The sequence below is a fragment of the Oryzias latipes genome, chromosome 14 (assembly GCF_053564925.1).
Source record: "Oryzias latipes strain Hd-rR chromosome 14, Olatipes_Hd-rR_3.1".
NCBI classification, from domain to species: Eukaryota; Metazoa; Chordata; class Actinopteri; order Beloniformes; family Adrianichthyidae; genus Oryzias; species Oryzias latipes.
Window position 1 is genome coordinate 25,092,960 of NC_136250.1, and position 21,708 is coordinate 25,114,667.

The 21,708-nt window shown below is 39.1% G+C and overlaps 1 protein-coding gene across 17 annotated transcripts in view; it reads left to right on the forward strand.

Moving 5' to 3' along the window:
• LOC111948682 (uncharacterized) overlaps nt 1-21,708 on the forward strand; it is a 58,794-nt gene that overhangs the window by 26,433 nt on the left and 10,653 nt on the right. For 4 of the 17 annotated variants that reach the window (XM_078930537.1, XM_078930539.1, XM_078930538.1 and 1 more), the window contains 6 exons: nt 47-304; nt 2,832-2,900; nt 5,606-5,674; nt 5,744-5,787; nt 6,412-6,465; nt 6,995-7,048. In XM_078930537.1, coding sequence (XP_078786663.1) covers nt 47-304; nt 2,832-2,900; nt 5,606-5,674; nt 5,744-5,787; nt 6,412-6,465; nt 6,995-7,048 — 548 coding nt within the window. Of the gene's footprint in view, nt 1-46; nt 305-2,831; nt 2,901-5,605; nt 5,675-5,743; nt 5,788-6,399; nt 6,466-6,994; nt 7,049-7,666; nt 7,696-8,706; nt 8,728-8,815; nt 9,278-9,377; nt 9,603-9,760; nt 19,936-21,708 lie in introns of those variants that run through there. The other 13 variants (XM_078930543.1, XM_023962778.2, XM_023962782.2 and 10 more) reach the window with 9 other exon arrangements.

Here is a 21,708-nt window from a genome sequence, read left to right on the forward strand (position 1 = left end):
TATGAACACATTTTGAAGAAAAATATGTTTTCTGTGGATGTTTCAGAAGTAACGTGGAAGTCTGCTTTGCTCAGCATCATGGAGCATCTGGATGAGGAACAATACGAGAAGATGTTGCTGCATCTGGAAAAGATTCCAAAAGGAAAGAAGACAGTATCCAGGCAGCAGATGGTGCAAAAGATCATCGAGTTCTATGGAGAGGAGGAATCTATCATCGTGGTGGATGACATTATGAAGAACATTCCCAGGAACGACCGTGCAGTCCAGGAGCCGCTGCAGCCCTTTGTGGGGAAGAAGAAAACAGGTAGAAGTGTAAAGAATCAGAATTGAGACTCTTGTAAAATCACGACTCAGAATAATGTCAATTACAGATTTATTAAAGAACAAAGAACAGTCTGTGTATGTCAGAACTAAGTTATGCAATTTACTTATGACATTCTTATGAATGAATATTACGTATTATCGACTGTTTCCCCCTTTATCTCCCCATTCTACCCGTATCTCCCATCTCTAACATCTCACTCTCTCGCTATCTTTTCTTTTTTTCTGTCCGGTCCAACAAGGAATGCATATAAATATAATATAAATAAAATTTAGGCGCAAATATAAAAGAGGTTCATACAAATATACTCTGTTTGTCTGAAGATCCATAAACCACTGTTGTATCAGTAAAATCTGTCCGACACAGAGGCCTTCTGCTCTGATCTGCTCGCTCAACTGTTAGACAGGAAAATTAGGAAAAAGTAGAAGAAAAAGAAGAACATCGAGCTGGAGGAGTGAAAGGGCTGCAGGTAATGGGAAAGGCTCAACAGGGGGCTGTTGGAGGAGATGCAAGGTACAGATAGTGTAGGAAGGACTAGTGTCTAGTGCAGAAAAACAACCAATGGTTCAAAATCCTTATCCGAGGTCCCAAACCCTGAGATCCAGAAGCCAGTACCCAAAAGGGAAAAGCAGAGGCAGATCCGATGGGTAAAAATAGGGCCAGTAGGGCCAGAAGCAGACAGGGAGAATCCAGGAGTTCAATTTGGAATCTCAAAGTCAATCAGGACCATTTACTGTAGATGAGAACTGGATTGAGTGGCGTTGCAACGATGAAGTACCCGCTGGTCCCAAGAGGCCAAAATCCCATAGACTTCTTTAAAGAAATAAACAGCTGTTACTCAGTCATTCTGTTGGTCAGAATAACTGTTCTTGCTATGACACCTTCTAACATGTTCTTGATAATTCTCTTATTTTAAAATATTTGTTCTTTATTCCAAGTTATTCAAGTCCTAAACTGACCAATTATTTTTTTTTTTTTCTTTAACTTGTCCTGTCCAACAGCTAGGCAAACAGATGAGAGCTGAGGGCCTCTTGTGTTGGACATATTTTATTTTAACAAGAGGGGTTATTCATCTTCAGACAAACCAAAGGTATGTCTGAATAAACCCCTTTTGTAATTGAGGCCAAACTTTATTAATTTCATTCATTCATGTTTGAAAATCTTTGGTGTTGGACCGGACGGAAAAGGAAAGAGGGGAAGAAGAGAGAGGGACGTTAGAGAGAGGGGGGGGGTAGGAGGGTGATAATCGGAGGGGAAAGGGGGTAAGACCATGAAGCAGCATAGAGCAGACAGGCTTACTGGTTGTTTATCGTTACGGTACGGTTAAAATGTAGTACAAAAAGGGCGGGGCCTGTTCACACACACTCAAATATTATCAACACACCTGCTAGCCGCAAAAATGTCCACATGTCAACATGCACACAAAACAGATAGTGTTCACGAACGCATACCTATGCCTTTAAACCAACTAGTGTGAAATCTTTCATTCATTCAATCATGCAAACTATTAGTGCAAAGGTGAGCTAACACCTGTGCTCAAGTGAGTGTTTATGTACTTCTAAAATGGATGGTGGAATGTGAAAAGAAGGAGGAGGAGCGCCCAGCCACCCCCACACCCATACCCCCGCCGCAGCAGCAGCGGCAGCCGGAATTCCCCCAACGCCACACGGGAACAGGCAGGGAACAACCGCCCCCCGGGCGACCAAGACCGCCACCCAGGCCAGGGCCAGCAGGACCGCCGCGAGGCCCCCAGAGCCAGAGAGCAGGGAGGCACGGAGGGAGAGAGAGCGCCGCCCCAGCCCAACCAGGAGAGCAGCCCTCCCGCCGCGCCGGGAGAACCCAACGCTGGGCCCCACCGGAGAAGGACGCCCACAGCCCCAGACGAGCACCCCACCACCACCCAGGAGTTCAGGCGTCTAATTGGTCTAAACTGACCAATTAGACGCCTCTGTAAAAGTTTGTGGTCTTGTGTTGAACGTCCAAAATGTTTGATTGACAGATTCTCCAGAGCCCACTTTTAAGTGGTAGGGATGTGGCCTTCTGACAAGTTCACTTCTGATTGGAGAGAGTGGTTGCCATGGAAATGTTGACTCAGACTGATGTTGTCTAGTTCCTCCATGGCGGCATCCGTATCTCCAAATAATGGAGATTATATTGACTTCATTCAAAGTTATGTCCATGCATATGGAGTTCTTGATAGGTTATAATAAAGAATGCCATATTTTCTAAGAAAACAACAAAGAAAACAAATAAGTTGTAAATTGACATGAGCTAGTCAGGAATATTCATCCCCATATCTATGATCCAACAAAAGAAAATCATGATTCATTTTTAAGAATCTTTATTCAAAGTGGGCACATCTTAGAAGAACATGAGCATTTAAAACCCTTAGCTACTCATTGAAGAAACTCACTGCACCAAGTTTTGGAGTTTTGAGTTTAACACTTCAGTTTCCATGTCTGCCTGTATTTTTGTAAGTGACTGGTTTCACATGTGATGAATTCTGCAGGGGAGAAGAGGAAACAAGAGGCTGACCCCGAACCAGAAGAGAGGATCCTGCAGCAGAAATCTGCAGCTGGTTGGTGAATTTAAATCCTTTCGATGAGTTTCTACTCTTCACTTTCACTGTAAACTAAAGGAGACCACGTGAGGAGGTAATACAGTAAAAACTTTTCTACAGATGTCTGACTGAAAAGCATCTTTGCAGTTTAGAGCTCTCGTCCCAATTGTCTAATGGGTGGATACAGGCTGTCTGCAGATGAAAACGGCCAAACCTGTACGGGGCATGCAGTAGTACAAAATATTGAGGTTGTAGACCACTCAGTGAACCTGTGGAGCAAATGCACATATTTTCCTAGGGGCATGCTGGGGTTGACAGGTCGTAGTAAACACTTTTAAGGACAGTGGCGGGCTGTGCATTATACACCTGGGCCTTTAGTAGTGGAACGTCTGAATCACTCAACCCCTCATTAACCATTTTTATTCCTCTAAATAAACTGAATAAACAAAACAGTAAACAAATCTCATCATGCAACTACAACCAGCAAAAACATTGAAAACAATCACAAATGTCAGATCTTCCATTTATCAGCCAAATAGTTAAAAGACAGGATTGTTTCAAAAGTACTAATATAAATGCCACTTTAACAGCCTGGTGGGAATTTCTCAAAATATCAAAATCATCAATTCAACCGTGCAAAATGACACCCATCTGGAACAACCCAGACATCCTCATAAACAAAAAGATTATCCACTTCCCAGCTTGGCAAGCAGGGGGCATAAAACAACTAGAGCACATAATTATTGATAGAAGATTCATAACTCCCCAGGAACTTCAAGACAAACATGGAATAAATAACTTCTTGGAATATCAGCAACTTAAATCAATTATTACTAAAAAGTTTAAATACAGAGACAACGATTTAAAGCTACCAGATGTAGTTACCACTCTGATCAATTTCACAATGAATAAAACTCTCTCCAAAATATACAAACTTTTATGTAATTTAGATAATAATATTTCACTTCCGACAACAAAATGGGATGCGGATTTGAGCATCAGCACAGATGAAAGCTTTTGGTCAGAACTTTGTCTAAACACCTTTAAACTGACAAAAAGTCCAAATCTGCAGCTAATCCATTTCAAAACCCTTCACAGAATTTACTACACTGGACAGAGGATGTTCAAGATGGGTCTCAGTAACTCAGACATTTGTCAGCACTGTGACAGTAATCTACCCGACAATTACATGCATGCACTATGGTTCTGCACGCCTGTCCAGGCTCTCTGGCAGCAGGTATGTGCCGATCTATCAGTCTGGCTTAAGGTTTCAATCACAGCTTCACCGTCACTTTGTGTGCTTGGTGACATGAGTGCCATCGATGTAGAAGGAGGACTAGTCTCTATCATTTTCATAACTCTTTGCATTGCTAAAAAAACTATTTTAATAAATTGGAAAAGCAAGAAAAATATAAACATAAGTCAACACAGAAATCTGCTGCTTGATCATATCAGCTTGGAAAAAATGTCAGCCCAAGGTTCAAGTAACTTTGAAAGAATTCAGTCTCTCTGGTCTCCCATGGCTAACTCCATGACTTAGGGGATGGGGGGGCCTGGTCGTCGCTGCTCCTTGCCCTTCTGCCATGGGCTGGGGTGGGGGTCGGGGCCTCCGGTGCCTGGCGGGGGGTGGTGGGGGCTCCGTTGGTCGGGGGGTCGGGTCCGGCGCTCTCATCTGTCTGCCCAGCTGTTGGACAGGACAAGTTAAAAAAAAAAAAAAAAAGAAAACAATCACAAATTTGGAATATTATTTATTATGATATTTATCATTTCCCTCAACAAAAAATCTGATTATTTGAAAACAAACTCGATCCTCCCCTCCTTCCTCAAAAACAAATAAATAGTCTTCAGCTCCATCAGAAGTCCTTTTCTATTCCATCAAGGCCAGTGCTGAGAGCCCAGTCTGTCCAGTTGTGTTTCTGCGTAGGTTTGAATTCACTTTAGAGCTGAAAATGTCCGCTACAGATGCACTGGACACGGGGACGCTCAGCACCAAACACACATCTGTACAGCTGCTCATGATTCACTCAAATTTTACTAATGAAAAAAAGAAAAAAATCAATTCCATTTTATTTCTACAGCCCAAAATCTCAAAAACAGTTGCCTCAATGGCCTTTCTACCTGTAATTGTAAAGTAAACATAAAATCATTCAGTGGGAGATTTTCCTGCTAAATCCTCCAAGGAGTACATTACTGTAAGCTCTGTTTTTAACTTAAAAGATCAAAAAGTTCTCAGTGTCTCTGTGTCAAACTGTCCAATCAGAAGGGGTGAATACTGTGACACTGAATACTGTGAATACTGTTATCCTGCTAGATGGCTCTGCTGACACCAAGTCAAAATCTGATTGGTTGAAAGAAATAAACGACGACATTGATTTTTCATTAGGAGACCTTCACAACTCATGGTGAATACCCTTACCTTGCCTAGCAACAAAGGACAGCTGAAATGCGATTGGTTAAATGTTTCAATGTGAAAATACGTCTGACTGAAGCAGCTTTACCATCATAAACGCACTAAAAGCGAACGGACAAACCATTTGGAATGATTTGATGAGAATGCACGGCAAAATGTAATTAACACATGATTCAGGTATTTTATAGGCTTTCAGAGACCTTGAAGTCCCATACGGCCCACCACTGCCTAAGGATAAGTTAGGGTGTAATGCTTCAGTTTCCATGTCTGTATTCGTGTCAGTGACTGGTTTCACATGTGATGAATTCTGCAGGGAAGAAGAGGAAACAGGAGGCTGATCCCGAACCAGAAGAGAGGATCCTGCAGCAGAAATCTGCAGCTGGTTGGTGAATTTACATCCTTTCAATGAGTTTCAACTCTTCACTTTCACTGTAAACTAAAGGTTTTTTAGGAGTCAAAACTAGGGGCGTGTATCGGCAAGAGTCTGGCAATACGGTACGTATCCTGATACGCATCCTGTGATACAACAGATATATTGTTCCAGAACACACTTTCTTTTTTTAAATCTGGCTTAGAAAAATCTCTGCCTGAATATCAATACGTCTTTTGTTGTAATAGAATGGTAAAATTCAGTGTATTTAATGATCACAATGTTAAGCACTTCAACTGTCTCTCATATTTAAGTTGCTTTTACCCAAGCAAATTCCTAGTGCTTTTATTTTGGTAACTTAAAATATACAATGGGAACAGTCAACTTTGTCTGATTTACACAACAAAATATTTTTAATATAAGAATGTAATGTATCTGTCATGTATTCTTTATATACATGACAGAATGCTCTGCAGCTGCAGCTCCGCTTTCTCACACACAGAAGTAAACATGCTGAAGTAATCCATTGCTTGGAGGTTTAAGCAAGTGAGATGAAAGCCCCTGTATGGGTTCATATAACTAAGACTATACTTAAACATCTAAAACAATCTCTTTACTCACTTATAGAAGAAAGACCATGAAACTGTCTTCACACAGGTGTGTGTGTGTGTGTGTGTGTGCGTGCGCGCGTGCGTGTGTCACAGGCTGCTGAGCTCAGGACTTACTCATCATGACAGTTTCTTTGACAGGCTCAGAGAAGAACCAGGTGGTGGAGGATTCTTCAGGCAAAACAGAAGATCCAGGTTAGTCTTCAAGTGTCCATTTCTGACCAATCATGAACCACCAGCTGAGAATATAAAGGGAACAGTCCACCTTGTCTGATTTCCACAACTAATTATTTTTCAGTATAAGAAAAAAATAATGAATGGGCCTTAACCAACAAGGTTCTAAAATTATGATTGAGGAAATAAAATGCTGATAATTTTCAATATTGCTAAATGTAGCTTCTATAGTATTTTTAAAAGGTTCAGGAGCCTGAATGTTGCTTCAAAAATAGAGGTGGGGGGGACATCAATTCTTTCCAGAATCAATACAGTGTGATGATGAGGCAGCATGACAGGATGAAGGAGAGTGCTTTAATGTGGTTAAGATGCTTTATTTACAACAGTCTCTTGACTCACTTGGAGAGGAAAGACAATGAAACTTTCTCTGTTAAGGGGTTTGATGTCTTTACACAGATGTGTGTGTGTGTGTGTGTGTGTGTAGGTGTCTGTGTGTGTGTCACAGGCTGCTGAGCTCAGGACATACTCATCATGACAGTTTCTTTGACAGGCTCAGAGAAGAACCAGGTGGTGGAGGATTCTTCTGGCAAGACCGAAGATCCAGGTCAGTCTTTAGGTGTCCGTTTCTGACCAATCGTGAACCACCAGCTGACTTAGTATGACTCTAAACCTAAAAACTGTCAGTTGGTTCCCGTTTGTTATTCAGTAGCAGCGATGCTGCTGGGGTTCTAGGACTCGGTGAGGTTTGGAAAGAGTGGTGGAACTTTCTCTCATCTCCAGGAACAGTTTCACCTTCAGCTAGACTGATTATAATGATTACAGCAGGGATTGTTTTCAAAACACATTTGTCTTCTGAAGGTCTCTGTTTTAAAGAGGAACTCAGGGCATCCATATTTCCAACACAACCATGGTGTCCTGTGTGATGGAGCAGCCTTTAGGAGCGGTGCTCCAACTGAGCTCCACCTCCACTGCACTCTTCACGGTAGAGTGAGGTGGCTAGATCTTCCTGAGGTCTCCAGACAAGTTCACCTACATCTTTTCAGCACAGTGTACCCTTCAAGATATATGCACCATTGAGATAAAGATTAAGGAACCCCCACCACACACACATTTTACAGAAAGAACTTCCCATGGGATCAAACATGCAAGCCCTGCATGTTTCTAAAAGTAAATGACGACTTTGGTGTTGATGAGACTCACTGACTTCTTTTTCCTTTCCAAGAATATCTGAAGGACCCCCAACCTGACAAGGTAAGACTGCTAGAATTCACATTCTTTTCCCCCTAAATTGTCTGACCAGCATTGTACGTCACTTGATTGACATGCAGAGCTGTTATTGAGTACCCGGCAGCATGTTTACATTTATATACCGTATGTCTTCCAATAGGGGGCTGGTCCCTAACAGACGCAGGGCGTCTTTAAAATCCCGCCCAACGCGCTTACAGTCATGCAGATGCCAGCTGTCTGTGGTTTGTGTCTAGAGCCAGTGTAGCGATGGCGAAGGGTCAGTTGGTCTTTTATTTGATTGTCTTACATTAGGGTTAGGGTTTTTCATTCCTATCTTTGTAGACAGTTCTAAAAACGGATGAAAAACAGCCACTGGGCTGATATAATGTGCAATGTTCCTGAGAAATAAATAATATTTGAAATTGAAGTGAACTTCTAAAGGCAACAATCAAACACACAATAACAGAGGATTTGTGATGACTGTACTTATGAGCTCCTTTTGTTGCATAAATGCAAATGTACGTCTGATGTTTAGCAATAAACCCAAGTGATTGTTAGTAGAAAAATTAAAAGAATTAAAGATTTAAGTAAAATCATTTCTAATGCTGAAGTAATCTGAGTGATGTTTCAATTACCACAACTATTTATTTAAAGATAAATATTGTTGATTTTTTTAATTGTAATTCACTATCTGCAGGTTCACAGTCGGCGCATTACCAAATTGAGAAAGGCACCTTGCACCCACCCCTTTCTCGCAATATTTTTATGACTTTTGGCATGTGACGTCAGAGCAAAAACTACCCAACATGCACCGCACACCAGGTGTATGCGCATGCCGCATCTGCCTGGGCGATCTTTTGACAACACGGTTGCAGAAACGAGCAAACCGATTTCCAGGTGGAAATGAAAGAAACTGAGAGACAAATTAGAGAAACTGGTTTTATCATCAGCATATTTCAGCTGTTATGCCCCTTTTTCATTTTAAGTTTAGAAAAAAGAAGCCAAATAAAAAAATGTGTATTCCCTTCTTTGCAGGTGACATCATCATCCCCGTGGGTAAGACAGATTCTTCAAATCCACATTTTCCTTCTTTTCTTCTTCTTCTTTTGCTCTTCATGCATCTAAAATCTGGATTTCTACACAGAGGATAACTATTGCAGAGTTGAAGAGTGATGTCCTTGGTGAGCTTGGCCAGAAAAGCGTTGTTGTTGGAAAAGTTTTGGTGAAATCTGCCCTGCGTACATATAAAACCAAGGACAACGAAAAGAAGCCCTTCTTCCAACTGGGAATTGCTGATGACAGCGCCTGCATCAGGGTGATGGTGTACGGAGAAGAGAAATTTCCTTTTTTCAAGGAGGAAGGCTACTACAACTTCAGAAACGTGAGGGTGGAAAAAGTAGAGATCAATAACAGGGTCTTGCATGAAAAAACGATGAAATTCAGCAGTCGAAGCAATACTTCAAAGGCAGGAAAGTTTGATATTCCCCAAGATCTGGAGCTGGAGGCTCAGATGCTGGTCTATGGACAGCGTCCAGTTGTCTCCATCGAAGCGATCAAACATCTGGAACCGAGGAGTAGAGTCAGTGCAGAGGGAACCGTGAAAGAGGTACTTTTCCATCAGTTCCTCTGTGGTTTGAGGGACACGGTCTTATGGCCATGACTGTCAGTTTGGTTTTCAATACCTTGATCTTGTTTTCATTTTTCAGATTTGGGATATCCACTCTCGTAAGGTGGAGGGAAAACTCAAGAAGAAACAGGAGTTTAAACTTGAGGACACGACCGGCTCCATCATCATCACTTTGTGGGGCCAAGACATCCAGCAGCTCAGAGATGTTTCAGTGGGAGATTTAGTCAGAGTGACCAATGTGACGACCAATCACTATCATGAAACCATCTCACTGAACTCCACAGTTTTTACCAAAATCTTCAAGGTAGCGTTCTGCGTGAATCATGCTGTCTTTCTTTGTCATTTCAAAGTCACGGTCTGTCTGAGTTCTAATTCTTAGCTAAAGTTTGTTTTCTTTAGAAAGAAAGTATTTTTAGAAAACTGTACATCTGTCCATAAATGAAAACTCTGACTCCTTCTCAGTTGCAAAGCACCTCCTACAAGGACGTCCAGATAGAAATCATCGGCATTAAAAGTGCAGGGGTCCAGCAGACGGAGGTGGACGTCTGGATAAACGGGGAGGTCAACACGTTCATCGTGGATTCTGCAGTCCTCGCTGAAGAGCTGGGTATCCAGCAGGGATCCGACTTTGAGGAGAGGCTTTTGGAGAAAATCCCTCATCCAGCTGAAGTTGATATAACAGGAAACACAATACTGAAGCTCAGGGGAATGAAGGAGGAGTCAAAAGTTCAGATGAGGGTGTAACTTAAAAGAAAATTAAAAGTTTGCATTACCTATAATAGTGTCTTTGCCTTTATTACTAATATGTCTACTTAAATTGCTGAAGGGGTTTGTCATGATTAGGGTTTTACTGTCATGGTTAGGGTTTCACTGTCATGATTAGGGTTTTACTGTCATGATTAGGGTTTTACTGTCATGATTAGGGTTTTACTGTCATGATTAGGGTTTCACTGTCATGATTAGGGTTTCACTGTCATGATTAGGGTTTCACTGTCATGATTAGGGTTTCACTGTCATGATAAGGGTTTCACTGTCATGATTAGGGTTTTACTGTCATGATTAGGGTTTTATTGTCATGATTAGCGTTTCACTGTCATGATTAGGGTTTTACTGTCATGATTAGGGTTTTACTGTCATGATTAGGGTTTTATTGTCATGATTAGCGTTTCACTGTCATGATTAGAGTTTCACTGTCATGATTAGGGTTTTACTGTCATGATTAGGGTTTTACTGTCATGATTAGGGTTTTATTGTCATGATTAGGGTTTTACTGTCATGATTAGGGTTTCACTGTCATGATTAGGGTTTCACTGTCATGATTAGGGTTTCACTGTCATGATTAGGGTTTCACTGTCATGATAAGGGTTTCACTGTCATGATTAGGGTTTTACTGTCATGATTAGGGTTTTATTGTCATGATTAGCGTTTCACTGTCATGATTAGGGTTTCACTGTCATGATTAGGGTTTTACTGTCATGATTAGGGTTTTATTGTCATGATTAGGGTTTTACTGTCATGATTAGGGTTTTACTGTCATGATTAGGGTTTTACTGTCATGATTAGGGTTTCACTGTCATGATTAGGGTTTCACTGTCATGATTAGGGTTTCACTGTCATGATTAGGGTTTTACTGTCATGATAAGGGTTTCACTGTCATGATTAGGGTTTTACTGTCATGGTTAGGGTTTTACTGTCATGGTTAGGGTTTCACTGTCATGATTAGGGTTTTACTGTCATGATTAGGGTTTCACTGTCATGATTAGGGTTTTACTGTCATGATTAGGGTTTTACTGTCATGGTTAGGGTTTCACTGTCATGATTAGGGTTTCACTGTCATGATTAGGGTTTTACTGTCATGATTAGAGTTTCACTGTCATGATTAGGGTTTTACTGTCATGATTAGGGTTTTATTGTCATGATTAGGGTTTCACTGTTATGATTAGGGTTTTACTTTCATGATTAGGGTTTCACTGTCATGATTAGGGTTTTACTGTCATGATTAGGGTTTTACTGTCATGATTAGGGTTTCACTGTCATGATTAGGGTTTTACTGTCATGATTAGGGTTTTATTGTCATGATTAGGGTTTCACTGTCATGATTAGGGTTTTACTGTCATGGTTAGGGTTTTACTGTCATGGTTAGGGTTTCACTGTCATGATTAGGGTTTCACTGTCATGATTAGGGTTTTACTGTCATGATTAGGGTTTCACTGTCATGATTAGGGTTTTACTGTCATGATTAGGGTTTTACTGTCATGATTAGGGTTTCACTGTCATGATTAGGGTTTTACTGTCATGGTTAGGGTTTTACTGTCATGATTAGGGTTTTATTGTCATGATTAGGGTTTCACTGTCATGATTAGGGTTTTACTGTCATGATTAGAGTTTCACTGTCATGATTAGGGTTTTACTGTCATGTTTAGGGTTTTACTGTCATGATTAGCGTTTCACTGTCATGATTAGGGTTTCACTGTCATGATTAGGGTTTCACTGTCATGATTAGGGTTTTACTGTCATGATTAGGGTTTCACTGTCATGATTAGGGTTTCACTGTCATGATTAGGGTTTCACTGTCATGATTAGGGTTTTACTGTCATGATTAGGGTTTCACTGTCATGATTAGGGTTTCACTGTCATGATTAGGGTTTTACTGTCATGATTAGGGTTTCACTGTCATGATTAGGGTTTCACTGTCATGATTAGGGTTTCACTGTCATGATTAGGGTTTTACTGTCATGATTAGGGTTTCACTGTCATGATTAGGGTTTCACTGTCATGATTAGGGTTTCACTGTCATGATTAGGGTTTCACTGTCATGATTAGGGTTTTACTGTCATGATTAGAGTTTCACTGTCATGATTAGGGTTTTACTGTCATGTTTAGGGTTTTACTGTCATGATTAGGGTTTCACTGTCATGATTAGGGTTTTACTGTCATGATTAGGGTTTTTTGCCTTAGTTTTTCCATCATGTTTTGTTTCTGTCTTGATCAGAGTTCTGATTCCTGTTTTATTATATGGTTTCCTGCATGTCTTAGATTGTGTTTGAATTGCTTCCCTACTAACTACATAGTGGACTATATAGTGTGTTTGCCCTTTTGTAATGCTGTCCGAGAGCTGTGTCCGAATCACCGCCCTAACCCCTATATAGTGCACTATATAGTGCGGTCGCCATTTTATAGTGCTGTCCGAATCTTTTTTTTTTTTTTTTTTTTTTATTGAACAATTGCAACTTACAAAACAAGAAAATACAACAATTATGCACATATAATGTACAATAGAATTCTGAATACAGAACAAACATGTTGCATTCTTTAAAAAATACTAATTATTAATAATAAACACAAAAGGGAATAAGAAATAAAAAGAAACAAAAAAATAAAGAGAAAAGAGAAAATGCGAGAGTAAATCTATGTCAGCAGTCCAAAAGATTTACAGATGCTAATTGTTTTTTGAGCTTTTGTATTTTTTGAAGCAGAAATTAAGTTTAAATAATGCTGCAGTTCCAGTTTGAACACAAAGAAATCCGGTTTTTTATTGGAAAATTTTCTTTTGTGTATATGAAATTTAGCGATAAATAATACCATGTTTACACAAAAGAAAGCATCACGGTCTTTGACATCAAAGCTATGAAAACCAAAAAGTATGTTTTTATAATAAAGTTGTATGTCAGCAAAAATAGAATCGGTGATAAATTTGTGAATGTTTTTCCAAAATCTGTATGTAAATTCACAAGACCAGAATAAATGAGAGCAGGTTTCAGGTTGTTTCTGGCAGAAAGTACAACTGGTGTTTATGTCAGCCTTAAATTTAGTTAAATAATGCTTTGCTGGATAAAATCTGTGTAGGAGTTTAAAAGAGATTTCTTTGACTTTATTTGTTAAGAAGTATTTTTGTGGTAAAGACCAGACTTTTTTCCAATCAATGTTAGAAGTGAAATTAGCCCAATAAAAGATAGCTGATGGAACAGAAACTAAATTATCTTGAAACAAAGCTCTGATTTTTGAGTTCAACTGTTTAGCGGAAGTGAAGCAGAAATTACCCAGAGGAGATTTGAGCACATCAGGAGGATGAAGAGTCAGAGGAGGAGCGCTGTAGAAACCCCTGAATAACATGCAAAGCCCAGATGGGACGGCATCAAACACTACTGCAAATTCTTTGGGAGTTATTGGTACTTTATACTGCTTTGTGAAATCTGAGTAGTTATATAATAATCCAGGTTCTTTGAATAATTGTTTGAGGAAAATTATACCATTATTAAACCAATTATTTAAAAACAGAGTTTTCCTTTTATAGACAATATTACAGTTATTCCAGATAATACAACTCTGTGGAGAAAAGTTGTGTTTGTAGATCAGAGCCCAGGCTAAGAGAACCTGTTGATGAAAATTTGACAGTTTCAAAGGGATTTTTGGAATACTATAGTTACAGCACAGCAGGAAGTTAAGGCCTCCTACCTTTGAAAATACAAAATGTGGAATAAAGTTCCAGATAGATGTGGGGTTATTAAGATATTTCTTAATCCAGATTACCTTGAGTGTATTGTTAAGGGCAGTAAAATCAATACAATTTAAACCGCCTTTATCAGAGGTATTTAAAATAACAGATTTTCTGATATAGTGAGTTTTATTTCTCCATAGAAAGTTATATAATATTCTATTAATTGTATTGCAGACTGTGTTATTAACCTGTAGAGATTGAGCTGCATACGTCAAACGAGAGATTCCTTCTGCTTTCGTAAGCAGAACTCTGCCCTTCAAAGACAAATCTCTTTGCAGCCATTGGTTTAGGTTTTCTTTGGTTTTATCTATTATTGGAGAGAAATTTATAGAACATCTGGATTGCATATCTTTAGTGATTTGAATACCAAGGTACGTAACAGATGTTTTTACAGGAATACCTTGGATAGATGTAAGCAAACAGTTTTTAACAGGCAGAATTTCACATTTATTTAAATTAAGGGTAAGTCCTGAAGCTTTAGAAAAGGACTGGATGATATTAATCGCCACAGCTACTTGTGAAGCGTCTCGGAGAAAGAGAGCAGTGTCATCTGCTAGTTGACTTATGAATATTTCCCTCTCAGCCACAATTAAACCTTTTAATGGGCTGAGTTTGATATGTAGGTTAAGGAGTTGAACAGAAAGAAGAAACAGATAGACTGACAAGGGGCATCCCTGCCTTACCCCACGTTTCAAGAAGAATCTAGGAGAAGTTCCGCTGGCGAGTTTTATAGAACTATTACTATTGACATATAAAGTTTGAACAGCATTGCAGAAGAATTGACCAAAACCAAATTTATTTAAAGCAGCAATAATAAAATTGTGTTCTAAAGAATCAAAGGCTTTATAAAAGTCTAGAAAAAGAATGAGACTGTCATCCTGCACGAGTTCTGAGTAATCTAGTATGTCTAAAATTAATCTAATATTGTTTGAGATATGACGATTCTGCATAAATCCAGACTGATTTTCATCAATAATTGTATCTAAGACTGGCTTTATTCTATTTGCAAGAATCAAAGCCAATATCTTATAATCACAATTCAATAAGGTGATTGGTCGCCAGTTATCTAAGGAAAGAGGGTCCTTTCTCGGTTTAGGGATCAAGGTAATCAGTCCCTGAGATAACGTGGGAGGGAGTGCGACCTTGTTAATGCTTTCTTCTAAAACTTTTAATAAAAATGGGGCTAAATTGTCAGAAAACTGTTTATAGAACTCGGCAGTAAGGCCGTCTGTTCCAGGAGATTTATTTATTTTCAGATATTTTATAGCATCTGTAACCTCATTCAAAGAGATGACATCATCACAACAGACTCTGTCCGCTTCACTCACTGGAGTAATATTATTGCCAGTGTTAAGAAAGGTAAGGGCAGATGTTGAACAATAGTTGGAAGAATAGAGTTTACTATAAAAATCAGAACAATATTTTGCTATGGTACTTCTATCATCAGAAATGACCCCATTAATATTTAATTGTGAAATAGAATTACTATTGGACTGGTGTTTCTCTAGCCTGAAAAAATAGGCAGAGTTCTGCTCTCCTTCTTCAATCCACCTTCTCCTAGATCGGATAAACGCTCCTTCTGCTTTGCGCTTATAAATGTCATCTAACTTGTGTTGTAAGTCTATTAAAGCTGTTTTATCCGTTTCATCTAGGACATCTGTTGGCTTAGATATAAGAAGAGCAATCTTCTGTATTACATCTGTCTCAACAGCTCTTCTTTTTTTTGTTAAGTCAGAGCTATATTTTCTAAAAAATTTACCAAGTTCGTATTTCAAAAGTTCCCAATTATTACAGAATGAGTGTTCAGCTAGTGCTTTGTTCCAATAAAGTTTTATTAAGCGATGAGTTTCAGAAATCACCTCCAGATGCTCAAGAATGGTACTGTTTAACTTCCAATATGAAGCTTTGGTGCCAGAGGAGCTCGACAAAGGGACGGTTAGATGAATTGTTTTGTGGTCTGAAAGCGGTGTGGCATGAATATCTGTTTTAACATTTTTTAAGTCTTTAGAAGTAAGCCAGAAATCAATGCGTGAGTGTCTGGTCTGTGATTTGTTACACCATGTATAAGCTCTTTGGTTTGGATGCGAGTCTCTCCAAGAATCAATTAAATCTAAATTTTGTGCAAACAACTTTATAGGAGAGTTAGAGTCTGGACTCCTGGGAGGCCATCTATCCATAGAATTATCAAAAACTGTGTTAAAATCCCCTCCAAATATTATAAAAGACTGGGTATTTAGACAGCCAGTGCAATAAACGTGTTTCTAGTCTATTGAAGAGAAGATTATTTTCTGTTTGAGAGTTGAACCCGTACACGTTGACTAGAATAAAGATGGAATGGGCTACTTCAAGTATCATAAAAATGTAATGACCATCTTTATCGCTGTCAGATAGCAAAACTTTTCCATTGAATCTGTTTTTGAGAATGCAGACACCAGCAGCTCGCTCTGTACCATGTGACATCCACACATCATTTCCCCACTGTGACCTCCAGAAGGATTTGTCTTGTTCAGTTGAGTGGGACTCTTGGATAAAACAAAAATCTGAATTAAACTGCTTACAAAATAAAAAAATGGCTTTACGTTTAACATTGTTTCTTAAACCTCTCGCATTTAAAGAAATAATGGATAAAGACATGAAGTTGAAATAGAAAAAAAGAACAAAAACAAAAGATATTTAGACCAAAGAAGAAGAAAAAAGAAGTTGAGTTAAGGATTTTTGGTCGCTTAGGAACAGAAAGAGGATAAGAACCTGCAAACCATTACAAAAAAAGCTGTGAACTAAGACCCTAACAATAATTATTTCCTTATGAAATAACACCAAAGTGATGGGCGTTATTAGTCCCATCTTACTCATAAGAGTAAATGTTTTAAGAAAAAAATAAATAAAAATAAAACCCACAATGCTGCTACTTGATTCACATTTAAGTATAATGTAATACTTAAAATAACATTATAATGTTATATCAAAAACAAAATTAAAGCAAGATAAAAATTAAAATAAAAAGTAGCAGCTTGAATGCAATAGCTTATGAGCTCAAATAAAATCAAATTTTAAGCAACAGTATCATTTTTGACAAATGTGGAAAATAGCAAAAAACGTTCAGATCCAGCTTTCACATCTGCAGCCTTCGTTAAGGCGGCAGGATTTCTTTACCATTCACAAAGGCACGTCCTCCAACAAAGAACGCCAGCTTGTTCTCCCTCCTGGCTTTCTCCACGGCCGGCCACAGTTGGTTTCTCCGTTCGCGGTCCTCAGCAGACAGATCCTCCGACATCCTCAGGTTGTGTTCTTTCAGGAAGCCAGATTTCTTTGCAGCGCGCCAGACAGCATCGCGGTGAATCCTCGCAGTAAACTGGATGATGATCCCTCTCGGTTGGTTGTTGTTCGGTCTCTTCGGGCCGAGTCTGTGCACCGTATCCACAACATCGGGGAGTTTGTCTTTCGCCTCCGGTAGAACAGACTGGCAGATCTGGATCACTTCTTGCCGCACGTTCTGATTTTCTTTCTCAGCCAAACCGCGAAGTTTCAGATTCCAGCGGCGGGAGTAGCTTTCCAGCTGGGAGATCCTTTTTTCCTGTGTTTCCACGATTGTTTTATATTTCTCCAGTTGTGCCTCAGCGTGGATCACTCTGTTCTTCATGTCACTAATTTCAGTACAAACGACATCAACGGAGCCTTTTACAGCTGAGATTTGCATGGAGTTCTCCTGCACAGCTTTTTTCATCTCAGAGATCTCTCTGGAGTTGCCGCTAATTAACTTTTCCAGAGTGTCTGACCTCGAGTTTATCAATTGTGTAAGTGACGAGAGTTGAGAAAGAACAGCCTCTGTCTCCGTTTCTGTGACTTTTCTCAGCTTACCAGCTGGGGAAGCAGTGGGTGTGCAGGGAAGAGCAGGGAAGTCTTCTTCTTCCATTAGGAATGGTTCCGAAACTGCCTCCATGTAGTCATGCATTGAGTCAATTAATTTGACTTTAGCATCAGTAGTCTTACTCGACGCAGACGGCTTTGCAGGTTGGCTAACGTTAGCAGGTTTGCTAACAGAGCCAACACTCGCTAGCGATTTCTTGAGTTCCGTCTTTCTCTTCTCGGCTTTGCTCATATTGCTTTGAGAACTATGCAAAAAGTATAAAGAAATTGTAAAGAGGTAAAAAAAATCAAGAAAAGGTCTTTGCTCACCGTGTATTATTACAAAAAACAGTTAGGTTTGCAGAGCTCAGCCAAACACGACTGTTCAGAGCGCCATCTTGGTCACCCCCCCTGCTGTCCGAATCTACAGTTCAAAAATCATGTGCACTAGAAATTTCCCAGAATTCTCTACGAAAAACCAGTGTGGATCGATGCTCACTCGATCGGCGAATATTGCCCAGAATGCACTGCGTTCATACCAGAATGCATTGCGTGTGACCCACAATACACTGCGCTTGAATTATTCGAAGATGGCGGACGGTTGCGCGAGAAAGAGGACTTAAAAATGTAAGTATATTTAAAAGTATCAAGTATCTGTTGTAAAATATATTTGTAAATACGTAAGATGATGTGTTTAATATGTTATATTCCTCAATCGACTATCTACATTGTTTGGAAACTCATCAATTTCGGTAATGCTAAAGCTAACACTAGCGCGAATTAGCGCCGAATGCTAAAAACAAACGCTGTTGATATTACATAAAAAACGAGTGAGTTCTAACCGTAGTAATAAGTTATTAACACATTTTTAAGTTATTAACACATCCTTTTTTGACAACAATCTTTGATTTTTTATTTTTTGCACTTGAACAGGGCTAGTGGCTGTTTATTTCCAACTCGAACAACACTTTCCGAACAGCCCAAACATTCGCGATTATGGATAAAGGTTGTCTCTCTGACTTGTGTTTCTGGTCTCTCCTTCTCTATGCTTGGAGTGGCGTTTCGTTTATTACAATGACCGATTCGAGTCTTGGACTCCCTCCACTTGTTTACTGATGCTGCGCCCGCCGTTGGATTTGGGGCATAATTTTATGACGAGGGATTTGCTTATGTCTGGCTGCCAGAAATTTTGGATGCTGAACCCAAATCCACAGCTCTATTTGAGCTCTATGCTATAATGGTAGCATGCTCGCTTTGGGGGAGGGCTTATGGTCCACTAAGGGATCATGTTGTTCTGCGATAATGAAGCCACGGTGGAGATTATTGACAAAGGACATTCAAGAAGTGCGATGATCAATTGTTTAATGTAACAGTTGACATGGTTTAGTGTTTGAATAACTTTATACTACGAGCAACTTTTATCCCTGGTCTTTTAAAAAACATCTCTGACGCTCTCTCTAGCTTCCAATTCCAAGATTTCAAAATTTGTGTTGGCATCCTCACAGCCTGCCCTGCTTTCAAGCAGATGACACTCGACTAAGAGCATTTCCATTTAGAGACTTGTTGTCCGCCTCTAGATACATGATATTCGGCCTGGCTAAAAGTACTATTTAAACCTATGATCCCTGATGAATCTCCTATTGTTCTCCCTGTGCCAGTTTTCCGACAACCCTTTGCCTCTTAATATTTCATTAGTCTGCGCTTTTGTTGTCCACCTATTTGAGAACCGCCGATATTAAGTACCAAGCATCAAATCCAGCCGAGCTGCAGTCACAATAATAGACCTATAAAATGGTGCTTTATAAGGACTATGTAATGCCCTGAATTTTAAAAGCAATTCAGACACCATGTTCACTACTTTTTTTTCGGAGATATGTCTGTAGATCACTCCAAAACACTGAGATAAAGGGTGCAGTTTGTAAAGTTGCACGGTCAAATATTAACAGCGATATTTTTGGTTATTTTGCCTGTTTTAGGAGGATAAAAACAAGAGAGAGTAGCGAGCAGAGGCTGCTAGGCTGCAATAGGCGATTACCCGATCTGTAACGGCTACCTGATCAGTCAGTGCATGTGCAAATATTACGTCACTTCCTCTATGGGGCCAACATTGCAACAGTTAAGTAACTTGATTTGTCTTTACTCCATTAACATGTATATTTTGTATACCTTTGTTGTTTCAAGATTGTAAACCTTTAAACTTATGATCAAAAATGTTTAAAAAAAATATTTATAATAAAAAACATAAATAAAGATCAGCAGTTGGTAGCATTTCCCAACAGCTCTGCCTCCTTTATGACTGTCCGAGTCTTTTAACCTCAGTCTTTTTAACTCTGTGAATCTGTTTTCCTCAACAACAGAGAGTTTTCTCCAACTGGATTACAATGCCAAAAAATAAAAGAACATCGCCTTAATGCAACACTGTGCAAACGTCCATTGTTGCCATCATAGACAATGAAAATCTCAATGATAATTGATTTAATGACGGCCACATGGCTTCGAGTCATACTCTCTGTTTGATCGTTTTTATTTTTTATATGTTTGCAACAGGAAAAGAGGAGTAGTGAGCGCGTTTTCTCTGAGAAGTCAGGGGCTGCTTCAGCTGCTTTTGCCATTAACGTGTCTGTGTTGACATAGTTAATAAATTTTCAGGAAGTGGCGCTGTGTCTTCTGACCTCAGGGAGTAAATAGAAGAAGACATTTTTAGCCCATATGTAGTCTCCAGCAGGATATTTTTTTTCAACGTTAAAGTAAACCATTTTATTATTATAAATGTTTTCAGTTTTATAAACATTTTAAGATTAATTTTGTTATTAACATCCCAAGACATACCCTGACTCTAAAACACGGGTAGTTGTACAAATCGGGTACTGACAGGCGTGTTTGAGACTTCCCAGGCGGATGCAGCGGAGCGCAGATCGCCATAAATCCACAAAAATGGGATTTCAGAAAATTTGAAAACTTTGAAATGAATGGTGATTTTTGAGTATTCTATGAGTTTTATGAGCTGGAACCCTAATGTATGTGAAAATAAACAAATAACTGGGCCCTGAAGTATATTCTATGAAATTTTAATTTTTGGAAAGGAATTGTAGAAATAAGCTTTTCCATGATATTCTGCTTTTTGGAAAAGGGTATGTACATTAAAACTGCCATGTTTAACCCCCTTGCCTCCTACTAATACAAATATGTGCTAAACCAATTCTGCTACAAGCTTACCTTAATTTACCTTCTACTTGAAAGCAAAAACATTTTTTCTGTCACTGGAAATACATTCAGGTGTTAAAGGGTTAATAGATCAACATAAAATGGCTAAAAAGTTTTGCATCACAGTATTTCATTTTCTTTAGTAACACAACAAATGTTAAAAATGCTTAAAACACATTGTCAGTCTCTGATCTCTGTGTACTGTGTCAATACATTTTTTAAGTGACTTGTCTAAAGATGTTTTTTCAAACAATAAAAGCTGTTGGCCCTTAGATAATGTTATACATTATTAGCACTACTGTCTTTAAAACATGGTTTCTGTACAACGTCAGCTAAACACCAATCTTTATTAATCCTTTATGTTATCAATGTTTTACTGAAAATTATTTACAAATGAGTATTTCCCCCCCAAAAGAGGTTATTTTTAAAACTTCACAAACTGGAAAACTTTTATTCTGAAACTTCTTAATTATTGTTTACAGGAAGGGATTTTTTTCCCCCTCATTGGCTCCGCCCACAATCTGTAACTTCCCGAGACGGACTCACGGTCTTCGCGGTCTTCGAGGTTACATTTGGGCGGGGTTTTTGAACTGGGCGGAATTGAAGCCACTTTTTTTGGTAAATAAAGCTGAAAGAAAACTAAACAACTCACACGAACAAACCAAGCAGAAAGAAAATGGAAGGTAAGTCAAAACTCTTCTGCCTTAGAAAAACAACCTGTTTTCTATTAAAACCTTCGAATTGTTCATGGTTAGAAAAAAAGAAAGCTGGTGTTTTGTTGATTTATGTAACGTGTTGGATTTATGAATGTTCTAATAAATGTGTATTTTTGTGTTTCACTTTTGAAAATCTCTCGGCTGTA